The 23,937-nt window shown below is 38.9% G+C and overlaps 1 protein-coding gene across 1 annotated transcript in view; it reads left to right on the top strand.

Moving 5' to 3' along the window:
• SLC7A14 (solute carrier family 7 member 14) overlaps nt 1–23,937 on the top strand; it is a 43,383-nt gene that overhangs the window by 7,695 nt on the left and 11,751 nt on the right. The window contains exon 3 of the mRNA XM_042456075.1: nt 22,542–22,778. Coding sequence (XP_042312009.1) covers nt 22,542–22,778 — 237 coding nt within the window. The remainder of the gene's footprint in view (nt 1–22,541; nt 22,779–23,937) is intronic.

Here is a 23,937-nt window from a genome sequence, read left to right as displayed (position 1 = left end):
CTTGATCTTTATGCACTCTCAGTACCCCTTCTTTGGTCATCCACTCAGTCCAAATAATTCTTAATATCCTATGATAAATCCAACTTCAAATGCTGCTGTCCCTTTTCTTATGATTGTTGTTGTTGTGTGCCTTCAAGTTGTTTCCAACATGTGGTGACCCCTAAGGTGAACCTATAACAGGGTTTTCTTGACAAGTTTCTTCAGATGGGGTTTGCCATTGCCATCCTCTGAGGCTGAGAGAATGAAACTTAACCAAGATCATCCAGTGAGTTTGCATGGATGAACCAAGAACCTTGATCTCCAAGTGTCCTCATTAAACACTCAAACTACTACACCATACTTCTTATGATAGCCTATCTTAAAGTCCATGATTGCATACCATACAACAGTTGGGAATATGTAGCATCATAAAATTCTCAAAATTTTCAAAACCAATTTAAAGAAAAAATTATTGTTTATCTTAAAAGCCATCTCTGCTCTAACTTTTATTGCACAACAATGATCCCATTCAATAAACCAAATTCCAAAGCATTTCTATTTGTGAGCATGTTCCATGCTTTCAATTGGGATCTTTACATTGCTTGGACTGTTTGCTTTTTAACCCTAAACTTGGTTTTCTTAATATTCATTTTTAGGCAATGTTAATTACTTCCTTCACTAACTGTATTGATTAATCCTTGCAGACTGTCTAAATTGTCCACTGATAACTCTGTATCATCTCCATATCAGATATTGTTGGTACTCTCTCTCCAATAAAACAGCAATACTGGCATTTATCATTAACAATGATAAAGACATTTAAAGTGCTACTTTAAAGATGTTCTCAGAGTTAAGAAACAATGACCCATGAAATGTAAAAAATAAATAGCACCCCATGGTCTCTCCTAAACTTAACTGTGTCTAATTATGTAAGTATTCTGCATTTCTTTTCTGACTCACTGTGGTTATTTATCAAATTAAATATTCTGTAATGATGGAAGTACTGTGATCAATATAAAGATTACCTGCATTGTTAGGAAGTTGTCTTTGTTCCAATCATTTCAGGCCCTGTAAGAGTCAACAAACATCTCCACAGCATCTATATAGTAAAGTAAACTTCTGGGGGCCTCCATAATTTACAGTGTATAGTGTACAAAGATTTCATGCTCAATATAAAATGGGATCTTTGAAAACTATCTCAGTAAACCAGCTTAATTATATATACTTGAATGAGCAGGCTGATTTATATGTAATAATTTAAGCACTACACTCAATATAAGGATTGCTTAAGTTACAGGGAGCTGCATTTACATACTCATTTTCCAACATATTTATGAGAGCTGGTAAATACTTCCAGAGGGTCCCTAGCAGGCTTCTATATTTAATTACATGCTACATTGAATCACCAGCTGTATTGAACACGATATCTGTATAAACTATCTTAATCAGAGAAGGGCAACCAAAACATTTTCTAACAGCATCCCTGGATGAAAGATTATAACATTTGAAATAATTTATCACAGAGATGCATAAAATTATGCATGACTATGAAGAACATAGATATGTGTTAAAACCCATCATGCAAAAACACTGGGGTCATCCACTGAAACTACTTGTAAATTGTAGGAAATTCAGGACAAATAAATAGAAGCACTTCTTCACGTATGGCATGAAACTGGGCAATTCACTGTCTTACCATCCTCCCCTTCTTCCTCTTCTTTGTTTACACCGTGTCTTTTTCTCAAAGCCAGGGGTGAATCTGCACTGTAGAAATAGTGCAGTTTGACACCATCTTAAGTGCTATAGCTCCATCCTACGGAATCCTGGGATTTGTAGTTTTAAAAAGTCTTTAGCCTTCTGTGCCAGAGTACTGGTGCTTCACAAAACTACAAATCCCAGGACTCTATAGGATCGAGCCTAAAGTGGCTAAAGTGGGACCAAATGGCATAATTTCTTCAGAGGAGGTGCATCCCAGGAATTATGTAGTGATGACTGTCAATATGAGCATCTTTAAAGATGGATTACATAAATTCAAAGAGATTAGGGTCATCCATAGTCTAGTCTGGATGACTACACATCACTTCCTCAGTCAAAAATTTCATGTGTCTGTGTACATATTAAAAGAGGAACTAAAGTTGCATTCATGTCCTGCTGGTAGGTTTCACCTCAACATCTGGTTGGATAGTATAGCATGAATCCTAATTCTTTGTCCTAACAGGGGTAGACACATTGAATCAATGAGGTATGCATATAAGGTGACTCACATATATGTTGTCTCACCCACTGATTTAATGGATCTATTTTAGTTGGGACTAACCAAGAGGATTTGGGCTTGTCTGAACAGAAAGCTGTACCAGATAGGCCAGCTTTAGTTTGATTCAATAAGAGTCTGTTTATCTTCTTAATTCATTTATCTGGCCTAGGAATACAATACAATCTGTATTTATGTTAATTTCTGGGGCAGGGGGTTGTCCAACACCCTCCTTTGGCAGCATGTAGGGAGAGGGAAAGGAAGAGAATGCAAGTTTTGAGAGAGAAAGGAAGTTTGCAAAATGCTATCAGGTCTATTAACTTTGATAATTCAGTGGAACTACCATGCACAGTGATTATAATTTTCTAAATACCAGATGTCAGAAACTAAAAACAAGAATTTACAGCCCAAGAAACAGTATGCTGGACTAGTTCAGAACCTGAAAACATAAAGAAGTAATGAAGTGTAAAACAGAAGTCACTGAATCCTGCCTTCCTTGGTTGTATTTAACCAAGGGTATGAATTGGCCTGTGCTTTCCACGTGTTAACCCCTGACAATTGTCCTTTATAGTTCAATGATAGCAAGCAGAAAGAACTTTCCAAGACAAGCCATTGAAAAGTGGCTTTGAGTTTTTGTTGCTGAGACTGTTCTTGATGCATGGAATCAATAGGTGAAATATTATTTGTAAATCATTGTTGTTTTTGTTGTGTGCCTTCAAAGAATTTCCAACTTACAGCAAACCTAAGCCAAAGCAATCACAGTTCTTTCTTGGCAAGATTTATTTGCCCTTGCCTTCCTTTGAGGATGAGAGAATATAACTTGTCCACAGCCACCCAGTGGGCATCCATGGCCGGATGAGAAATCGAACACTGGTTTACAAAATTGTAGACCAATTCTCAAACCATTACACCTCAAAACTGTTATTGATACATTAAATCAATATGTGAAATATTAATTGTAAAAGCAATAGCATAAAATGTTTCAGCTAAAATTGGGTTTGGAAAAAAAGGTCTTTCCTCTAAGCAGTGGGGTATAACTGAGATACACACACACACACACACACAGCTATATACAGCTATAAAATAAATCAGTTGTTTTTGTTTTCTTCTACTTCCCTGTCACATAGAGCTTAATTCTGGTCTCCTATGAGACTGGAATTCTTATTAAAGTTCTACTGCTTTGTTATACATGTGAACAAATTACAAAACACCAAGGTAAGCCATCTATCATGTAATTTCACTGATAGTACAACCCAGTAAGCTCAATGAGACTTACTTCCAGGTAAATGTGCTATTTTACTGTTTCCACACACACACTTTATTTATCATTTTTAAAGGAATGTGTTGGCCATTCATTCCTAAAAGGAGAACAATATTTATTGCTTTCAAAGAGATATAGTCAGCCCTCTGTGGCCATGGATTCTGCATCCATGGTTTCAACCAGCTACAGTTTAAATGGATTTTAAAAAATACCAAAAAGCCAAACTTTATTTTGCCATGTTATATAATGGACACCATTTTACTACCCCATTCTATATAATGGGACTTGAGAATCCACAGATTTTGATATCTACTGTGAGTTCTGAAACCAAACCCCAGCCAGTATCCAGGATCCACTGTATATACTTTTGTGATAGATGATTATGACGATGATGATGATCCAAAGCACTGCAGAAATAATCTAGTTTGAGACTACTTTAACTGCCCTGGCTCAATGCTAGGGAATTCTGGGAACTTTATTTTGCTCTCTGTCAGAGAGCTCTGGTGCCACAATAAACTACAGTTCCCAGGATTCCCTAGAACTGAGCCAGGGCAGTCCCAGGATTCCCTAGAACTGAGCCAGGCAGGTCTTGAATTAGATTCTTTCTGCAGTGTGCTTTGGACAGATAATTTACCATAATATACCAGATTGACATAGTGGTGTGAGTGTTGGACTACCACTCTGGAGATCAGGGTTTGATTCCCTCTTGGCCATGAAACGCACTGGGACACCTTGGGCAAGTCACATGCTTTCACCCTCGGGGGAAGGCAATGGCTATCCTCCTCTGAACAAATATTGCCAAGAAAATCCTGTGATAGCGCACTTTCATGTGAAAGTGTTTAGCATGAACACTTTCACTCTGGGATCACGGTCGGGTCATGGACAGGATAAGGACAGGGCAGTGATCCCATCTCTATCCCACCCCCATGTGATAGTTTTTTGTGGATTTTTTGGCTATGTGGCTATGTTCTTGCAGAGTTTCTTTCATCTTCAGAGATGCCAGCCACAGATGCTGGCGAAACGTCAGAAAGAAACTCTGCTAGGACTGGAAGATGTAAGTCAAAAAACTATATATGAAGCAGCCCTGAATAATGGCTGTCAGGTGGCACAAACAGTTCAGAAATATAGGTATTAGCAAATGTATTCTAATTATTCTTAAGTAGGTTTTACAAATGTCGCAAAATAAGGGTTTTCAAGTTCATATCTGTAAGAGCTAACATGGTAGCAACCCTTACAAGTTTACAAAGGTTTTTCTCTGCATTTTGTTTTGTTTTGTTTTGCTGAGAGGTTTGCTTCTGTTTCTTTTTTAAAAATTCAGAAGATAATTTCTTGTTAGATAGATACTAAACTCACAGGAGTATCTAAGAAGCCATTTTCTTCTTCTAACAAACAAAAGGGATCTTAAAACCATCACATTATCAGTTGCCAGTTGCCACTTTCTGGAGCAGATGGCCTACACTAGAAAATAATGGGTTTGTTATTTCTCTGACTAATAAAGATTGTAACATTTGTTATGCAGAATATGGCTAGGTGTGACGTACTGTAATTTTGCAGTTGTAATCAACTAAACTGAATGAAAATGAAATGAACATATCTAAGTGTTCGGTATGAAACTAGTTTCTTTCACTGTTTAGAGGAAAAACACCACAAGAAAGATGAAGGATGAAAAGGAAAGCAGGGGCTTGGAGGGTAGGAAAAGATTTTGTAAAATGGAGTTTCTTTGTCAGAGGCTTTGTTAACTGAGCCCAATGTGAAATGATTTTTCTTTATTTTACATCCCACACACATCCCACTAAGCAGGCTCCTTAATTTTTTATCCATGTTGCACAGAACCACCTTGAATAAAAGATATGTAGATCTGGGCCAGAAGTGCTGATTTTCCAGGGCAAAACATTATCAAGTATAGAATCACAGAATCATACAGTTGGAAGAGATCTGCATGGCCAGCCCTGCCATGCAGGAACAAGACTAGACTAGAAAGGAAATGTTTATTAATGAAAATAAGGACATAAGCCAAAGCTTATAAGAAAACAGATAGAGCCAGCACTATTCCACCTAACTCTAATTTAGCTAGAGATTTTAAAATATTGAATATTACTATTTTATCAGCCACAAGGTTCTCTCTTTACAAACAATGGAAAGTAATGAGCAATGCAATGTTACTTTTAAAGAATTCTAAATAAAAACAAGCTATTTTTAATATGCTTCATTGATCAACCATATCTGAGTTTTGAGTATTGTCTACAGTAATTGATAACAACTTTCTTGGGTTTCAAACAAAAGATTTTGCAGCTGTACCTAGAGATGTTGGAGGCGAAACCTGGGATCATCTGTATGCCAAGGATGTGCTTTGCTGTACAGTTTATCATGCATCCCTTATGTTTTAGAAAAGAGCCATCTAACCAGCCAATCCTATGACCTTGGTAGTTTTCCATTCAGAAATGGCTTTGGTACAAACACGACTGCACTATAATCTACAGTAATATACATAAGAACTATAGATATTGTATCTTCTCCATGGTGAGGGGTGTTATGTTTAAAAAATTTAAGATTTTTGCAAGTTAGCTATGTTGATTGTTCCTTTTCTCCTTTCATCTCCATTTGCTTTCATACCCACAAAGAAAAACATCCAGATATATTTTTATAGTCTCTGCAGCCATTTCTCCCTTTTTGATCATTCCTGAGTTTTGTTATTTATAACAGCAACACATTCTTGGAAAGCAAAAGGGAAACTGAGCTACAAAATTACAAAGGAGATGTAACCAAATCTTTCCTTTCGCCTTCTTCTTAACCTTTTGGCAGCATCTCTCAAGAACATCTGGGATATAAACAGCACTTGGGTTCAGTTCTCAGGATCTCATTTTCAAGAACCACTTGAAGGTCTGACTGTATCATTAGGCACAAAGAAGCATCAATTTCAGACAGAAGATACTGAGGGGTAGGCGGTATAACAGTGACAAGGTCCCATTGTACTTGAGGATATCCACTCTGCCCACCAACATCTTGCTCCCATTCCCTCTCTCTCACACACCAGATTTGCTGTCTGAGATGTCTGCTTCACTCTTCCTGATGGTAGAGCCAGCCCAGGTCCCATGAAAAATAGTATAATAATAAATAAGTAAATAAAATTGTTATTTCTATCCCACTTTTTGCCAGGCAATCAAAGTGGCGTACAAAAGGTTAAAATACATCCATATATGCATAATACCCCCCTTAAAACAAGATTAAACAATGTAAGATTAAAAACTACACATTAAAACCGACTAAGCTAAATAAAAAATCATCATGGGCAGAGTTTACTGAATGGGAAGTCTTATTTGTGGCCGAGCATTTATTCCGGGAAAGCTTGCCGGAAGAGATCCGTCTTAATGGCCTTTTTAAAGCTCTCTAGATTGGTGATCTGACGGATCTTGTCCGACAGGCCATTCCATAAGTTGGGAGCGGCTGCAGAGAATGTCCTCTGGGAGGTCGCCGTCAACCTGGTCTTTAAGGGCTATAATAAATTTCTCCCAGAGGACATGAGTGTACGGGGCGGAATGTATGGAAGCAGGCGATCCCTTAGATAGGTTGGGCCCAAGCCATGTAGGGCTTTAAAGGTGATAACCAACACCTTGTACTGTGCCCGGAAACTGATAGGCAGCCAGTGGAATGACTTCAATATTGGTGTTATATGGTCACTCCTTGCTGTTCCTGTGACCAACCTGGCTAATAATAGTATAATATTTATACTAATATTTATAGTATAAGTATAATAGTTTCCAGTGTGGTATTATATGAGACAAGGTTTGACATTCTTGTTCCACCATATTATCTGCAAAATGACACTGGCAAGTTGTGATCTGTGACTGAGATCCTGTATTTTGGGTATATTGTAAGAGCCAATGCGGCATAGTGGCTTGGGTGTTGGACTAGGGAGACCAGAGTTCAAATCATGCTCAATCATGGAATTCCATTGGGTGACCTTGAATAACATCCCCCCCCCTCTCTCTCACTCTCTCTCATCTTCAGACTAAAGCAATGACCAACGCTTTCTGAACAAATCTTGCTGAGAAAACCATATGATAGATTCTCCTTGGCCTCATTCACATTACAATTTAACCCGGTGTGGAAACCAGGTTAAAGGGGGGAGTCGTTCATACCTGTGCCGATTACACCCAGTGTGATTTGGGGGTGGCGCAAAGCCCATTTAAACCAGTTCTTTTGAGTGCGGGGGTCCCAGCGTGTCTTTTTAAAAGAACCGTGGGTTGTTTTTTTTAAGAGCAGCAAATGGGAATGTGATATTGATCCCATTCGGAGCACTCAGGAGGGAGGGCTTATGTATTGAGGGGCAAGACATACCTATCTCACAGATCTTGGCTTCCCTGCAAAGTGCCCTTGTGGGATGAAGAAGCCAGCTCCATAAATGTGGTTGGTATGTCCTCCTCAGGGTAACATTAGAAGATGTTCAGATTCAAATTTGCCACAACTTGGAGAGCAGTCCCTTTAAAGGCTTTTTTTCTCTTCTGATGGTGAATTTGTCCTTAATTCAATCTGAACACAAACTGAGGCTGATTCCCACAAGAGCAATTGAAAATTGGGGGGGGGGGGGTCTCTTGGAAACATGATGAGACGGCGGAATTTAAAAAAAAAAATTAACAGCTTAAGCACACTGTTGCTTTGCGTGATTGCCACGGGGGGGGTGAGGGTTTTATCACTGCTCTGTGTGTTGTTTGCCTTTGTTTCCAATGTATAGCAACCATAGAGCCACCCTATCACAGGATTTCTTCATAAGAGCTGCAAGGTTTCTTCATAGGGGCTTGCCAAGTCCATCTTCCAAGGCTGACAGAAGAGGGAATCCCTCCAAGGTGAAGCTATCATGGAGGTTTTGTGGCAAGGGTTCTTCAGAGGGGCTTACCATTGCCATCTGCCAAGGTGGTGATGGTCATGGCATCAATTTACACACCAGTAGTCATTATTGCAGTTTGCACACTTAACAATTCCTCTATATTATACAACATGAGAATGCAGTTTAATGTTGATCTGGACTGGAAAAACACCCAAACAGTGTGATGTAGATGCGCATCATTTGATTGACATTTAAAAAAAAACGAGAACAATCGAAATGGCAGCTCCATTTTAAATTTATCCAAATGATAATGTGAACGTCAACAAGGTTAAACTACCACACAGAGATTCAATTTGGGTAAACATAGTGGGAACCTTGATTCAGTATTGCATCACTGAGTCTCCCAGATCTACTTGGTACAAAAACGTGAGTGTGAATGGGCCGCTTAGGTTCAATGTCAGTCAGAAAAAACTCAAAGGCATTCAGCAACAAAAAATAAAAGTCCTGCAGGCAGAATTAGTCTGCATCTCTCCTCTCAGCCTCTCTTACCAGTCTCAGTTTCATGGTTACAGCCCCCATCCTCCATGCCATTCAGTAGCTGGTAGAGAGAAGGAAAGGTGTGAGTTTGAAAATAATCCAGTTTGAGACTGCTTTGATTGCCCTGGTTCAAAGCTAGGGAATTCTGGGAACTGTAGTTTTGTGAGGCATTTAGCCTTCTCGGTCACAGAGCTCTGGTGCCACCATAAACTACAATTCCCAGGATTTCTTAGCAGTGAGCCAGGGGCAGTTAAAGTGGTGTCAAACTGGATTATTTCTGCAGTGTGTTTTGGACCTATAGCCAGAAACAAATTAATGATAATTTGGAAGTCTCAGCAGATAATGTCATCTGGCTAAGGGGACATGGCAAGAAGGTTCTCTGATGCCCACCAGGCACTGAATGGCCATGGAACAGGGCTATCACAACAAAATTGTGAGTGCTGAAGGGTGGCTTTGGTCAATGCAGAGGGGACAGAATACTAAACTCTTCAGCAACAACAAAAGAAATATATAGACATGTTGAACTTGTTTACATCGCTAAGAAAATGTTGACCTCTGTGTATATACCGTAACTTATTTTGCAGGTTTCTGGAAAGATTTTGAAATAATACAATGATAAAACATTGCAGTTTCCCCGAAACTGAGCAAAAAAGAACTCTAAATGAAGAATAAATTCTGGATCACTTCTGATGTGAGAAAGGTCCCACATGCTTTAAAGAATCAAATAATAGTATATATATATTTAAAAGTTATAAAAAGGACCCTGTAGGCAGTCCTCTGAAAGTCCCAACTATTCAGCTGTGTTTGTTCCTGAATCATATAATCAAGAACAGTGTCATACCAATAGAGATATTGTTATGCTACTTGAGAGTTGAGGCAGTGAGATAAAAAGAAGTAAATTGCCATATATCCATTTCCAACCAGCTGTTTCACTGGGCCATTTGATTTTGATTTTCTAAAACTACAATTATGCCAAATTGGGCAGATCTAATCCTAATTCAAAGAAATGTTGTGGTGTCACGTTAGGTCTTCTTGCAGGAAGCTCAGGTCATTAAAAATATATATATCTACAGCAGATCTTCTCTGCCTCTGTGAATATTTAATAGGCCAGTAAGTACTGTATTCTTGTCACATACACAAATTGACTTAGATGCAAAATAATTGGATTTCTGGCAGATATGTCTAGCCTCAAGGTATCAGGAATGCATTAGATCTGTGTTGTTTTATAGAAGAAAAAATGGGTTGGGGGAAAAACACACTTAGCTTCATCCAAGAGAAACCAATTTCCCCCCTTTTACTAAGAAAAAGACATTAGAATATTTTGTTGTTGTGTACCTTCAAGTAGTTTCCAATTTCTAGTGACCCTGAGGTGAACCTATTATAGGGTTTTGTGGGGTTCAGATTTGTGTGAATCACACAAGGTCACCCAGTGGGTTTCCATGGCCAAACAAGGAATTAAACCCTGATCTCCAGAGTCATAGCCCAATGTTCAAGCCATGATACCACAACTAATAGCTTGGGTAAGTTTCACAAGATCATAGAATCATAGAATTGCAGAGTTGGAAGAAACCACAAGGGCCATCCAGTCCAACCCCCTGCCATGCAGGAACTCTCAGTCAAAGCAACCCTGACAGATGGCCATCCAGCCTCTGTTTAAAGACCTCTAAAGAAGGAGACTCCACTACACTCCGAGGGAGTTTGTTCCACTGCTGAACAGCCCTTACTGTCAGGAAGTTCCTCCTAATGTTGGGGTGGAATCTCTTTTCCTGCAGCTTGCATCCATTGCTCCGGGTCCTAGTCTCTGGAGCAGGAGAAAACAAGCTTGCTCCCTCCTCAACATGACGTCCTTTCAAGTATTAAAAGGGCCTGTTATATCACCTCTTAACCTTCTCTTCTCCAGGCTAAACATCCCCAGCTCCCTAAGTCATTCTTCATAGGACATGGTTTCCATACCCTTCACCATTTTAGTCGCCCTCCTTTGGACATGCTCCTGTTTCTCTAAGATGTCAGTTTTGTTAGTAATTCACTAACAACAGACAGAAAAACTATTTTGCCCCGGTTCCAATCATAGTAACATATTTTTACAAGTTATAATTGCCATCCTCTTGGTTAATTTCAACTAGAGTAGATCCATTCAATCAGTCTTCTAAAAAAAAGTAAAAGAATTTAGGCTTCCTTTTATTTCTAGGTCAATGCAGAGCTTGGGAAGATCATTTTTTTGGACTACAACTCCCACAATCCCCACCAATGTCTATGTTATCTGGGGAATGCTGGGAGTCATCATGTATGTAACATGCTATACCAGGAGAAAGACAGGGTATTGAACATGCAAGCAAACATACAAACATTTCCAAGATCCAGCTAAATGGCCTTCGGGGTTGGTAGCTGCTGAACTGTGCTATGTGTGGTGATTTCACACTACTCAGTTATAGCACTATAATTCCACTTTAACTGCCATGTTTCCATCCTAAGGAATATTGAGATTTCCAGTCTAGGAATTTAGAATCCTCAGCCAGTGAGCCATATCTTCCAACTGACAGGTATAGCCCTGCTAAATCCTCTGCTGCCCCACTTTCAGCTTCCTTTAAAATGTCCTGGTCAATCAAAATGAAGGAAGGAGATATAAAATATTTAAGGAATACTAAATTGGGGACGGTATTTAGTGCAACTATAAATAAAAGGAAAAGGGGTGTAGCGATCTTTGTAAACAAAAGATATGAGGCAAAATTAATTAAGAAAGATGATGATGGAAGATGGATATGTGTAGAAGTGGTAATAGATGACGTTAAATATCAGATTTGGAATGTATACGGTCCACTAGAAAGAAAGGAAGAATTTTATAGAAAACTACAAGAAGAAATGGAAAGTTTACCAGGCAATAATATAATTATGGTAGGAGACTTTAATGGGGTATTAAACCCCAAAAGGGACAGGCTCTCAAAGAAAAGATTGCGGAGAAAGGTACAGGGTAAATTACCTAGAAGTTTTTTTAGCTTATTGGAAGAAACAAACTTGATAGATGTTTGTTCACATTGTTATGGGGAAAAGGCAGGTTTTACGTTCTTTTCAGAAGTGCATAAATCCCACTCCAGATTGGATATGATTATGGTAGCAAAATCAATATTAACAAAATGTAAAAAAATGGAAATATGGCCTAGAGATTTCTCGGATCACAATTTGATTGAACTAGAATTGAATACGGTACAGAAGGGAAAAAGTGGTTGGAGATTAAATGAACGTATCCTGGAAAACGAAGAATGTGTAAATAAAATTAAGAAAGAGTTAAAATATTTTTTTCTGGAAAATAGTGGAAAGAAAAGTAAAATGAAAGTGGTCTGGGATACAGGTAAGGCTTTTGTTAGAGGTTTATTTATTCAAAAGATGGCAGAAATATCAAAAAAGGAAAGACAGTGAGAGGAGAAAGTGAGAAAAGAGATTAGACAAAAAGAACAGGAATTACAAAAACTTCAATTCAAAAGGGATATCAAAAAGCTAGAAAGGGAAATAAGAGTGTTAAGGAAACAATTGGAAAACAAAACTGCGGAGGAACTAGCATTTAAGCTTAAAAGGATGAAACAAGATCAATTTGAAAACGCAAATAAAATAGGTAAGTGGTTAGCCTATAAGTTGAAGCAAGAGAAAGAGAAAAAAATGATAACAAAAATTAATGTGAATAATACCTTGATGACAGAACAAAAGAAAATAAAAGATAGCTTTGTAACTTTTTATAGAGATCAATTTGAAGCAAGAGATAAGTACCAAAATGAGGAGTGGCAGGATTCAAAAATTAAGCAATACAACGAAATTAAATTAAATGCAGTACAAAAAGGATAGCTAAATGCAGAGATTTCACTTGAAGAAATAAGGGAGGCAATTGGGAATCTTAAAAATCTGAAAGCCCCAGGAGAAGACGGACTGACAGCCAAGTATTATAAAACCTTTATTACAGAATTGCAGGGTATTTTACATGAGGTATTTAACCTGATTCACACTGAAGGAAAGCCAGAGTCATGGGGAAAGACAATCCTAACCCTAATTCCAAAGGAGGGAAAAGATGATCAGTTGAGAAGTAATTATCGGCCTATTGCATTAATGAATAATGATTATAAAATTTATGCAAGTATTATGGCTAGAAGGCTAAAAGATGTTTTAACGGAAATAATAAAAAAAGATCAGAATGGCTTTTTACCAGGAAGGAAAATAAAAAATAACATAAGAACTATAATAAATGCGATGGATTATTATAATAGACACAACGAGAAGAAAGCGGCAATAATCTTTGTAGACACTGAAAAAGCCTTTGACTGTGTTAGCTGGAAATTTATGTTGAAATTACTTAAAACAATGGACACAGGGGATAAGTTTTATAAAAGTATAGAAGAAATATACAAGAAACAATCGGCACGAATAGTTATAAATGGAGAATTATCTCAAGAATTTGACCTGGAGAGGGGGACAAGACAAGGTTGCCCCCTGTCCCCATTACTATTTATATTTTTATTAGAATTCCTATTAAATAATATCAGGAAGAACCCAAAAATCAAGGGATTGACAGTGAAGGGTATAGAATATAAGCTGCAAGCATTTGCGGATGATTTAGTATTAATAGTGGAAGACCCGCAAAAAAATATAGAACCATTATGGGCTGAATTGAATTTATTTGGGAAGCTATCAGGATTTAAAATAAATAAAGGAAAATCGGTAATAATAACTAAAACTTTGAGAGAGGAAGAGAAGAAAGCTCTAAAGGGGAAAACCGGATGCGAAATAACGAATAAGGTGAGATATTTAGGAATAATTATCTCTAGCAATAATACCAACTTATTTGAAAATAACTATAAGGCGATATGGAGTGAAGTGGAAAAAAAGATGGAAAGTTGGGCAAAAATAAAAATGTCTATTCTAGGTAGAATAAATGCAATTAAGATGATGATACTCCCGAAATTAACCTTTTTGTTTTCTAACTTTCCAATTAATATTAATAACAAGACAATGGAACAATGGAATAGGGATATGAGGAGATTTTTATGGAAGGGGGGCAAAGCAAGAATTAGGTGGAATAATTTAAAGGAATGTAAGGAAAGAGGAGGCTATGCCCTACCAGATCTCAAAACATATCGTTGGGCTTGCACAATGACATGGTTGGAGGATTGGATAAAATTAGAGGACAAATATATACTAAATTTAGATGGAGAGAATCTGCGGTTTGGATGGCATGGTTATCTATGGTACAGGAAAACGGATATTCACAAGGACTTCATTAACAACCCATTTAGGAAGGCATTAATAGAGACCTGGAAGATCATTAAAGAAAAATTTTACTTAAAACTCCCAGGGTGGGTATCCACCCAGGAGGCATATGCAAATAGATGGGACGCAGGGACAAAGTGGTTAAGGTATGAGGACCTAATAAAACCCTCGCAAACTACAAACTTGCTAATAAAATCTAGAGAAGAAATAATAGGTGAAGGAAATGCGATAAATTGGTATACATACCTTCAGTTAAAAAGAAGATTTCTTGAGGACAGCAAGAAACCAGGAATTGAGTTAAAGCAAACGGAATTAGACAAGATTATCTTTGACGACTCTGGAAAAAAGATTTCTAAATATTACAAATTATTTAGGGAATTGGAATATGAAAAGGAACCGGTTAAGCAATTTATGATAGACTGGGCTAAGGATTTGGGAAGAGGAATTCCTATGGACGCATGGGAGTTAGCTTGGAAAAGAACAAATATGTTTACATGTAGCCAGGAGTTAAAATAAAATTATCTTAAAATCAGCAATAGGTGGTATTACACTCCAGCTAGACTTAAAAAGATATTTAATAAGGAAACAGATAATTGCTGGAGGTGTCATAAGGAGAAGAGTACAACAGTCCACATGTGGTGGAGTTGTGACAAAATTAGGAAGTATTGGAATGAAATCCATGAGGCAATACAAAAAATGCTGGGAATCAGTTTTAAGAAAAAGCCTGAAATTTATCTTTTAAATATGACTTATTTCCTAAACCCAGAGGAAGAAAAAAAGGTGTGGAAAATCCTTCTTTATATGGTAACTTTGGCAAGACTAGTGGTAGCCAAACATTGGAAGGATGAAAATGAGTTGCAAATAGAAGAATGGTTAAGGAAACTAATAAATATTAGACAAATGGACTTGCTCACGTATAAGTTGAGCGATAAAAAGAAAGGAAAAATGGATAAGGAATGGACTCAAGTGATGTCATTCCTTCAAGCAAGGTGGGATTTAGACATAAACCTGACTAGATGGAACGATTAAGCTAAGTTTTAAGCTATGGGAATATGTGGAAATTGAAAATGCGCCCCTTTTGTAAAAACACGGTTAGATAAACAGATATTCCTGGAGGATTTAAAGAGCAATGCACAATTTAATTTAACGTTATTTGATATTGGAACTTTTTTTAGGTGGGGATTAAAAATAGAAATAGAAATATGGTAAAATTGTGTATTATTTTTAGGCAAGAATCAGATGAGAAACTCAAGAAAGCAACACCAAGAATGTTTTATTCTTTAAAGAAGACAGGAAGACAAAGGAGAAGAAACAATTATCAAAGACTTTGGCAGTTTAAAATTGGTTTACTTGTTATTTGATACATTCTGATTAGTTTGTAATGGAAAGTGAGATTATTGATAAAACTAATAAAGATAAAATGTCCTGGTTTCTCCCATTTCCCCCCTCCCCCTTCATCCTCAGCTTACTTTCAATCACTGCAAACTACAATCAATGTACAAAAGTAGTTTGCATTCAGCTCAGCAGGCAGGAAGAGATGAGAAGAGAGTATGAAGTATTTCCCTTCCTATACCTAGTGCATAAATTATAGGATTTCACTGCTTAAAATAGTATTTTTCTGTGTTCTTCCTCATTCTGTTGCCCTTTTTTGCCTGACCACACCCTACTGATCACACTCCAATCTGACTTGGTCATATGTGTTACAATTTTCATCTGAGAAATTATGAATAGAGAGGCCTAGCATGTCACAAAACTGCAGACTCTGAGATTCCATAGGATGTAGTTGACTTCAGGTCTGTCCCTTTGCTACAGCACTAACCCAGTCAGTGTTGCTTTAGCATCTATGCTACTGTTCCTGTCAATTTCTGCTGATCCCATGTGGCAACTTTTAAACTGGCATTTTAAAGTTATCCAGAGAACATCATACTGCCTTACACCTGCATCATGCCATCTCATATACTTAAAACCTCTCTAAATCTACTTCCAACATGAAGTTTTCAAACATTTTCTTAGGCAGCTTTAATGGATCAGTTTCCCCCATGATTCATTGCAGGCTATAACCTAGCAATTTTCCCTTTGTGGGGTTTTTTTTTTTTAAGCAAGAGGTGACTGGGGGGTTCGATGCTATTTTCTTTTTCTTTTAAGTAAAATAAAAACCCATTTCACTGAAATAACACACCATTATTTACAAGAGAATAATAGTTCCTAGGAGCATCTAGGAGTGCAGTTCTTCATTTTTGCACCCACATAGACAGAAATGCACATATTTTTGGGGAATCCTGGGGGCCACAAAAGTGGACAGGATGCACATTTCTTCCCCAGTTGCATGTTACCTAGTCTTTCTCAATTGCTTTGTCTAAGTGAAATAAATGCATATTCTTTCCATTTCCCCCTTCCTCCATATGCCTTCTCTTCCTTTGTTATACTGTCATTGAGTTATAGATTGTTGGTCCCTTGGGGCAGAGATAAATCCAAATAAACTTTTAAAGGAGATATGCACATTAGTAGCCTGGTAATGATAATAACTGGTATTTACCTCTTACTATAAATGAACAGAAGCAAGAGCGGAGATCCAACCAACCTTGTGAAATAAGTCAGTGCACCAGAGCTTTTCCACTCTCTTTGTTCTTCCTATTACTACCTATGAAGAACAGTTCCTCCTCCTCCTTTTCCCACCACTACCTGAACACTTTTGAACACATCTGAAGGAAATGACATAAGAAAGGAACATTATTACCCTCTTCTCACTGCACGTAACAGAAATATTTGGTATGCACTTGCGGTGGCTGGTGTCTCTCATGCCAGTCCATTCCAGATTTAGGTTTTAAAATCTAGGTTTTTAAAAAGCTATCCTAGAATCCAAAGAGTGCAGAAACCTGCAGAAGATTCACTTTCCCACTGACATGGCAGAAAGCAGCCAGCACTGGCATGTGCACATAGACCTTTTTGGATCCCAAGCATAGTTTATAAACAAGGCATGGGAAGTGAAGCAAGTACTTCATCTGAAAATTGTCATGGGAGTTCTAGCTAGCTTGTCATATATTATTTATACTTCTCTGGGTAGGTTATTATTATGCATGTCAAGGAGAGCCTTTATACCTCACCTGCCTGCACAGTTAGCACCCAACATCACTATAATTTTTCAAGTCAGAGTCTGGAACAGAATACCTGTCTTCATGCAGGCATCTGTTTCATAAATCTTTCAGGCATGTACTTATCCACTGGTCTCTTGCGTTTGCAGCTTGCATGCATTTTTAATCAACTTTGAATAATGACTTTATGTGCAAGTCAACAATTGGAGGGTTGGTTGTGGGTTGGGATGGTGGGTTTTTTTATTATTATTATTCCATTTCTCTGAACTGTGTGATAGAAATTAAAGTCTCAAATGTCCCTTTGAAAGCTTTTATTATCTGAGCACATTAAAAAGTGCATGAAATATGCAAGACCTCCAATAAAGAGAGCATTTAATATCACCAGCAGGTGTGTGCATGTGCAGTTTTGCACATTCAGTGGCCTTATCACAAAAACAGGGTAAGATAAAATGACTGCAGTGGAATCAGTCACCTACTTGAAATGTCAAGTTTGTGTGTGTGTGTGTGCGCGCGCACACGCGCACCTTCCTGATAAGCTGCTTTTCTAGGTGCACAGATATGTCCCCCCTCCCCCCAGGACAATTCCAGAAAAACTAGTTTCTAGAAGCTAAGGGGGTTGGCAAAGATCATTCTTAGGGAAGGAAGCATTCTGTTGTGCATTTTAATTACAAATATGTTGCACTTCAAAGCTGCAGGAGAATGAATAGGGTGTCTGGAAATGTGTTAGGATAGTGCTCACTTCCCCTCACTAATTCCTGTATTTTTAATATAGGGCCCAAATAAGACAGGCCAAAATAAGGTGTTTCGGGTCACTTTGCAGGCCACTGTATCTGTACCAATGAAGGCTTTTGAAAACCTTGATCCCAGTGTCATGGAGGCTTTTTCAGGAAAGAGGACCTCAGATCCACAGTCACTCCTGTTCTAGCAACGCAAAGCGTGATTTTTTTTACACCAGATCCAGAGTCACTCCTCTCTAGCAATGCGAATTAAGGTTAAAACGTCATGTTTTTCCACACCTGATTGCCTTTCTGTTGTCCTTCTGAAGTGAGGGGCAAGCGAAGTCAGTTCAATTCCAAGCAAGTCATGTGATGCGGACTCAAGCAAAGGGGAGTGAGTGCACATTGTATTACATGCGGACTCAAGCAAAGGGGAGTGAGTGCACATTACCAGAGCATACTTTGAGGGGTCAACGATTCGAATCGGCACCCTTGGGCAGGTTCAGTGGGGCTCTGGCCTCCTTCCCTGCCCCTTCCTTAGCTGTTATCCTTCATCGAGGTGAAGGAGGAGGCAGGGAATGATGGGATCAGTGGCAGGCTGCAGGAGAGGAGCAGATTGGGGTCTAGTAGAAGGCAGGGGATGATGGGATAGGTCACTCAGGTTCCCTGGGGCCAGGATCGGGATGCAGGAGCAGTCAGGGGATGATGGGATAGGTCGCTGGGGATCCCTGGGGCCAGGATCGGGATGCAGGAGCAGTCAGGGGATGATGGGATTGGTGACAGGGTGGAGTGGAGCAGATCGGGGTCTAGGAGAAGGCAAGGATGATGGGATTGGTGGGAGGCTGAAGGAGGGAAGTAGATCGGGGTCTAAGAGGATGCAGGGGACGCAGGGGATGATGGGATCGGCTGGTTGGCAGATGGCATGAAGGAGGAGGAGGGGGATGACGGAGCAGGACGCAGGGGCCAAGGGGGGTGGCATCGGAGTGCTTTTCCACACCAGACCAAATCGCAGCGCAGTCGAAGGCAGCCTGGAAGCGAATTCTCTGGAGTCACTTTTTTCCCGTTTTTACCAAACTGAGCTGTGACTTCAGACACACTGCTGAAGCAATTCGCAAGGGGCTCCCATAGAAATCTGATAAAACAATCAGTTTATGACATGAAACTGCATCATTGGAACTGCAATCGCTTCGGAAGTGAGCTGGAACTGAGCCACAACACCACCAAAAATCTCCGTGTGATATACTCCAGAGACTGTGAAATAGAGGGGCCAGAATAAATTTCAGGATAGCCAGGGATTTTCATGTCAATGGGGCAATGAATCCAGACTGGGTTTTATTTCAGTTTATAAAGGAGCAATCCAAGGTGTTCAACCAGTTTGGACAAAATGGTTCATGACCTTGGACAGCTACTTTAAAGTCTGGAATAAGAGATAGAGCAGATTGATCAGCTACCCCAGAAAGTATGCATAAATTGAGAAAGTGTAACAGGGTGTGTGGTATATGAAGATATATGTATGAATGGATAGGTTGTGTGTATGTTTATGTTGATAGACATGATAGAGATTTGAGTGTTGGACTTTTATTCCAGGAGACCAGGGTTTGAATCCCCTCTTAGCCACAGAAACCCACTGAGTGACCTGTGGCAAATCCCACTCTTTGAGCCTCAGAGGAACTTCCTCTGACTAAATCTTGCCAAGAAAGCCCCATGATATGCTAGAATTTGGAGTCAACGTGAAGGCACATAAAAGCAAACAACAAATGTTTGTGTTAAGACAGAGTGTGTATGCACATGTGCAAATGTGAATCAAAATTACTGTTTAGTCTCTCCTCACTTTAATACCACCCCAGCTCTGACATAAAGCCACTGAAAGGGATTGCAGTCCTCATGCCAATCCCCCCCCCTCTCCCAGCCTCTCATACTGAGATGTAGTTTAATGCCAGGTTTATATATCAGTGGATCTTCTGTAGTCTCATGGGAGCCCTGAATAATTTAAATAGTTTACTACACCATGGTAGAAATTATCTCATGGCATGATGTGTGTGTCCTGGCATGCACTTTGAGAATATACTGTGCAAGAAATGCAATCAATAGAAATCAATCAGAAAAATAATCTAATCTGTGTCCCTGGAACAGCACTGAATTGGTGAGCCCTTGTGTTTGTCATACCTGTTTTTAAAACTCCAGAAGGAAACAGCATTGGTGAGCATGCACTCTATTTTCAGAGTATTTTTGACAGGGATGGTGTTGCCTCCATTGACATTAATAACAATCTGCCTGTCAGAACAGGAGAGAAGAAACAGCTTTGAATAAGTAACAAGTCTACCACTATCGACCCAGAGAAGGATTGTTCGGAAAGGGCCAGTTACAGTGATGCCTTTAAAGTTAATATTTTATTATTACAGTACATAGAGTCTTTAAAGTTTCAGATTCAAAACCAAGTGTTGTTAAGCATCCCAAACAGAACTAAATATAATTTGGGATGATTTAAGATTGGGATGTAATTCTTCACTATTTTTTTTTTCTTGAGGAAAAAAATAAGAAATTGTAGCAATTTTCTTCTCAGTGCGAGAAAGTTCCAATTGCAAACTAACATAATTCTGTGTAAAATTTGCATTTTCTGTGCAGAAACAGCATTTCCTGAGGAGGTATTACTTTCCACAAATAAAATACAGAGTAAAACTGAGCACATTTAGACATTTAAATAATAGCTTATTGGTAGAACCCAGAGAAGGAGTCAGCTGGAGCAGGGAGCAATTCAAGAATTTATGAGTTTATCACATGAAAGAGATCGAGAGTTTATCCCATGAATATCCCAGAAAATCACGTAATTACGTGAAACAATTTCACACAACGTCACATAAAACCTGCCATTAAAGTGGTCACAAGGGAGCATTAACATGCATCTTTTTACTTTTGGGGATTTCAGTGACAATTCATTTCCGATGTCACTTTATTTGTGCAATTGTTTGTGATTATCATTTGTGCAATCACTTGCCATTTTTGCCTTATTTGTGGGATTCTTTAAATGTGCTTTAACCTCCCTTTAATGCCGAAATTAGCCCCAGTGTGATAAACTCCTTAGGAATGCTACTCTTTTGGACCACAGCTCCCAAAAAATACCAGCCAACATGACTATGGGATTATAAGAGGTGTATTTTTTCAAAGCTCTTGCTAAACGCCAGTGACTGCCCAAGAATGTTGCTTGCTAACACTGAATTCAAGTATCTTGACAATCTGAAGAAAGCGATCATGTTCATAACAAATAAACATCCTTCTCCAGGTCCCAGAGTATTGATTGAAAGCACATAATGCTGTGACTTTTTAAAAGTTAAACAAATCTGGATCTAGTCACTGCCTGAATGCCTGATCTCCATGATTGCTACTTTGAATTGTGTTGTAGAAAGAAGTTGGAACATCAGTGCAGTAACTCCCAAATTGTAAGAAAAGCAGGATAAAAATAAAATAAAATAAACTTACAGGGATGGCGTCAGGGGTTGGCATTGCTGGGAATCTGCCAAGACCCACATATCAGCAAGAGCTCCCAATGGAGTCCAGTTTTCTTGTTGCTCCTCTTGCCCCCTGCTCACCCACTTTCTTTGGCCCAGAGGAATTGCACTGCAACTGTCTTGAGCAAACAGGAGAATGTAAGGGCTGCTACTATCTGCTTGCTTTGGTGTCCCTTTTATCTGGGCAAGGGTCAAGAGATTGGCAGAAGGAGAACAAGAGGAGAGTACTAGGAAGAAGGTCTCTCTTCTCCCCCTCTCCCCCAGTTTTTATGGTTTGGGTGAACAAAGCTACTAGTTTTATAATACATTGGGCCCTTGATATCTGCTGGGGTTTGGTTCCAAGACTGTATATGCCCAAGCCTCATTAAATAAAATGGTGTAGTAAAATGGTGTCACTTATATAAAATGGCAAAATCAATGCTTGCTTTTTGAAATGTATATGTTTTTTGAATATTTTCAAGCCATAGGATAAAGAATCCATTGATTTTTTCCTTTAAAGTGTGTTATCAAACTTTTGTTAAACAGTTCACAATTTGAATCGTGTCAGTACACAGGGTCCCATCAGTGTTACACAGACAAGATAGACAGATCTCTGTTCCTTCAGATTTTTCAATCAAAAACAGAATGTGAAAAGAACAGAAAGAGGGAGGAAAGAATGTGAGCAAATGCTATTGTTATTTCAGGTTGACTTCAATTTAGAGTTTACTTGGCAAGATTTCTTCACAGGAGGGTTGCCATTGCCTTCCTCTAAGACTGACAGAGTGTGACTTGCCCAGGGTCATCAGATGGGTTTCCCTGACCAAGTGTGAGTTTGAAACTTGATCTTCCAGAGTCCTGGCCTAACACTCACACCACTACACCACACTGGCTCAGTGTGTAAATAGTGTTGATGAAAAGAGTTACATTGCAATGAAAATTCCAAGGCACATTTCAGTGAACGGATGTTGATGTTTTGCTAGATTTAAGGACTGTGTCCTTTTTATGCTTATAACAACATAGTGTTTTGCTCTGGATTATTTTTATTTGTGTTTATTTGTTTCTTTATGTTGTGTATTACAAGCCATTTTCTTTCTTCCCACATTGTCATAGGGTTTCACACCTTTCCTGTGTTTCTCTTTGCCCAGGGGTCTGCTATGCTGAGTTTGGTGTGCGCGTTCCAAAGACCACTGGCTCTGCCTACACTTACAGCTATGTCACAGTGGGAGAGTTTGTGGCATTTTTCATTGGATGGAACCTAATCCTGGAATATCTTATTGGCACAGCAGCAGGCGCCAGTGCTCTGAGCAGCATGTTTGACTCATTGGCCAACCACACCATCAGTCACTGGATGATTGACAGCGTTGGGACTTTAAATGGGCTAGGTAAGAATTAGCTTCAATATGTGCTATGCAATGACTCCCAGCCTGATTATGGCAATTGAAATGTTTTAAAAACAACTTTTCTACACTGCTATTTGGCTCTGAAAGGCAACTAAATTATGGTTGAAAACCAAAAAGAGTTAAGATGGCTCTAATTTCAAGTGCTATGTGCCCTGTTTCAGCATTACTAGTCACTGTGCAGAGTAGTTCAACTTGTATTGATCCTCAATGCACTTGTGTCTCCAATAGTGACCAGTGCTGAATGAGAACAGGTTGAATAATCCATTTATGGCTTTCTTCAGTGAATACAGATGTATCCTGCAGAGGGAAATACTTGCACATCTCACTTCAAAGCATGTCCACCTATCATTCTTGGACAGCTGCTGCCAGATTCAACACCATGGCAGAAACCACCACAGACCTCAGCCTAAAAACAATCCACCTTGGTGCACCAAGCAATGTTGAGAACTTGGTCTAATCACCTTTTAGATTTCTAAAATTCTCTAGAGTAGCTTCCTCACAACTAGTGCCTCAGAACTAGATATGTTGGCCTATAGCTTCCACTCATAGCCATGCTGGCTGAGGATTATGGGATCTATAGTATGACAGTTTGGAGGGCTCATAGTGTCAAAGCATCACAGAGTTAGAAGAGACTGTGAGGGCTATCTAGGCCCTCTACTATACAGAAACTACACAGCTAAAGTACTTTCGAAAGCTAGTCAATTATCCTCAATTTAAAGGACTTCAAAGAAGGAAAGTCCACCACCTTCTGAGCTAGTCCTATTCTTACAGTCTGGAAGTTCTTCCTAATGCTTATATGCAATCACTTTTCTTGTAATTGGAATCCAGATAGTCAAGAAAATTACCACAGAATGGCACTGTATCAGAGCACCAGGAGTTAAGGTGCTGAGGTGAAAGAGATGATGAAACTTCCAAATTTTTTGGTTAAAAAAAAAACCCCACAAATTTCCTTTCTGGCTGGGGGTTCCTTGGAATTGTAGTTCAAAAATGTAACTTTTCAAAGGTTTGAGCTGAACTTATCATACAAGTAGATCCATTGAAACCAACATTACATGTTAGTCACGACTAACTTAAGTCCCATTGATTGAAGTGGGTCTACTCAGAATACATCAAAGCCTGGCTCCAAGCCAGAATCATGTAA

This window comes from Sceloporus undulatus, chromosome 3 (assembly GCF_019175285.1).
Source record: "Sceloporus undulatus isolate JIND9_A2432 ecotype Alabama chromosome 3, SceUnd_v1.1, whole genome shotgun sequence".
Lineage (NCBI taxonomy): Eukaryota > Metazoa > Chordata > Lepidosauria > Squamata > Phrynosomatidae > Sceloporus > Sceloporus undulatus.
This window is presented reverse-complemented; position numbering and strand designations above follow the sequence as displayed.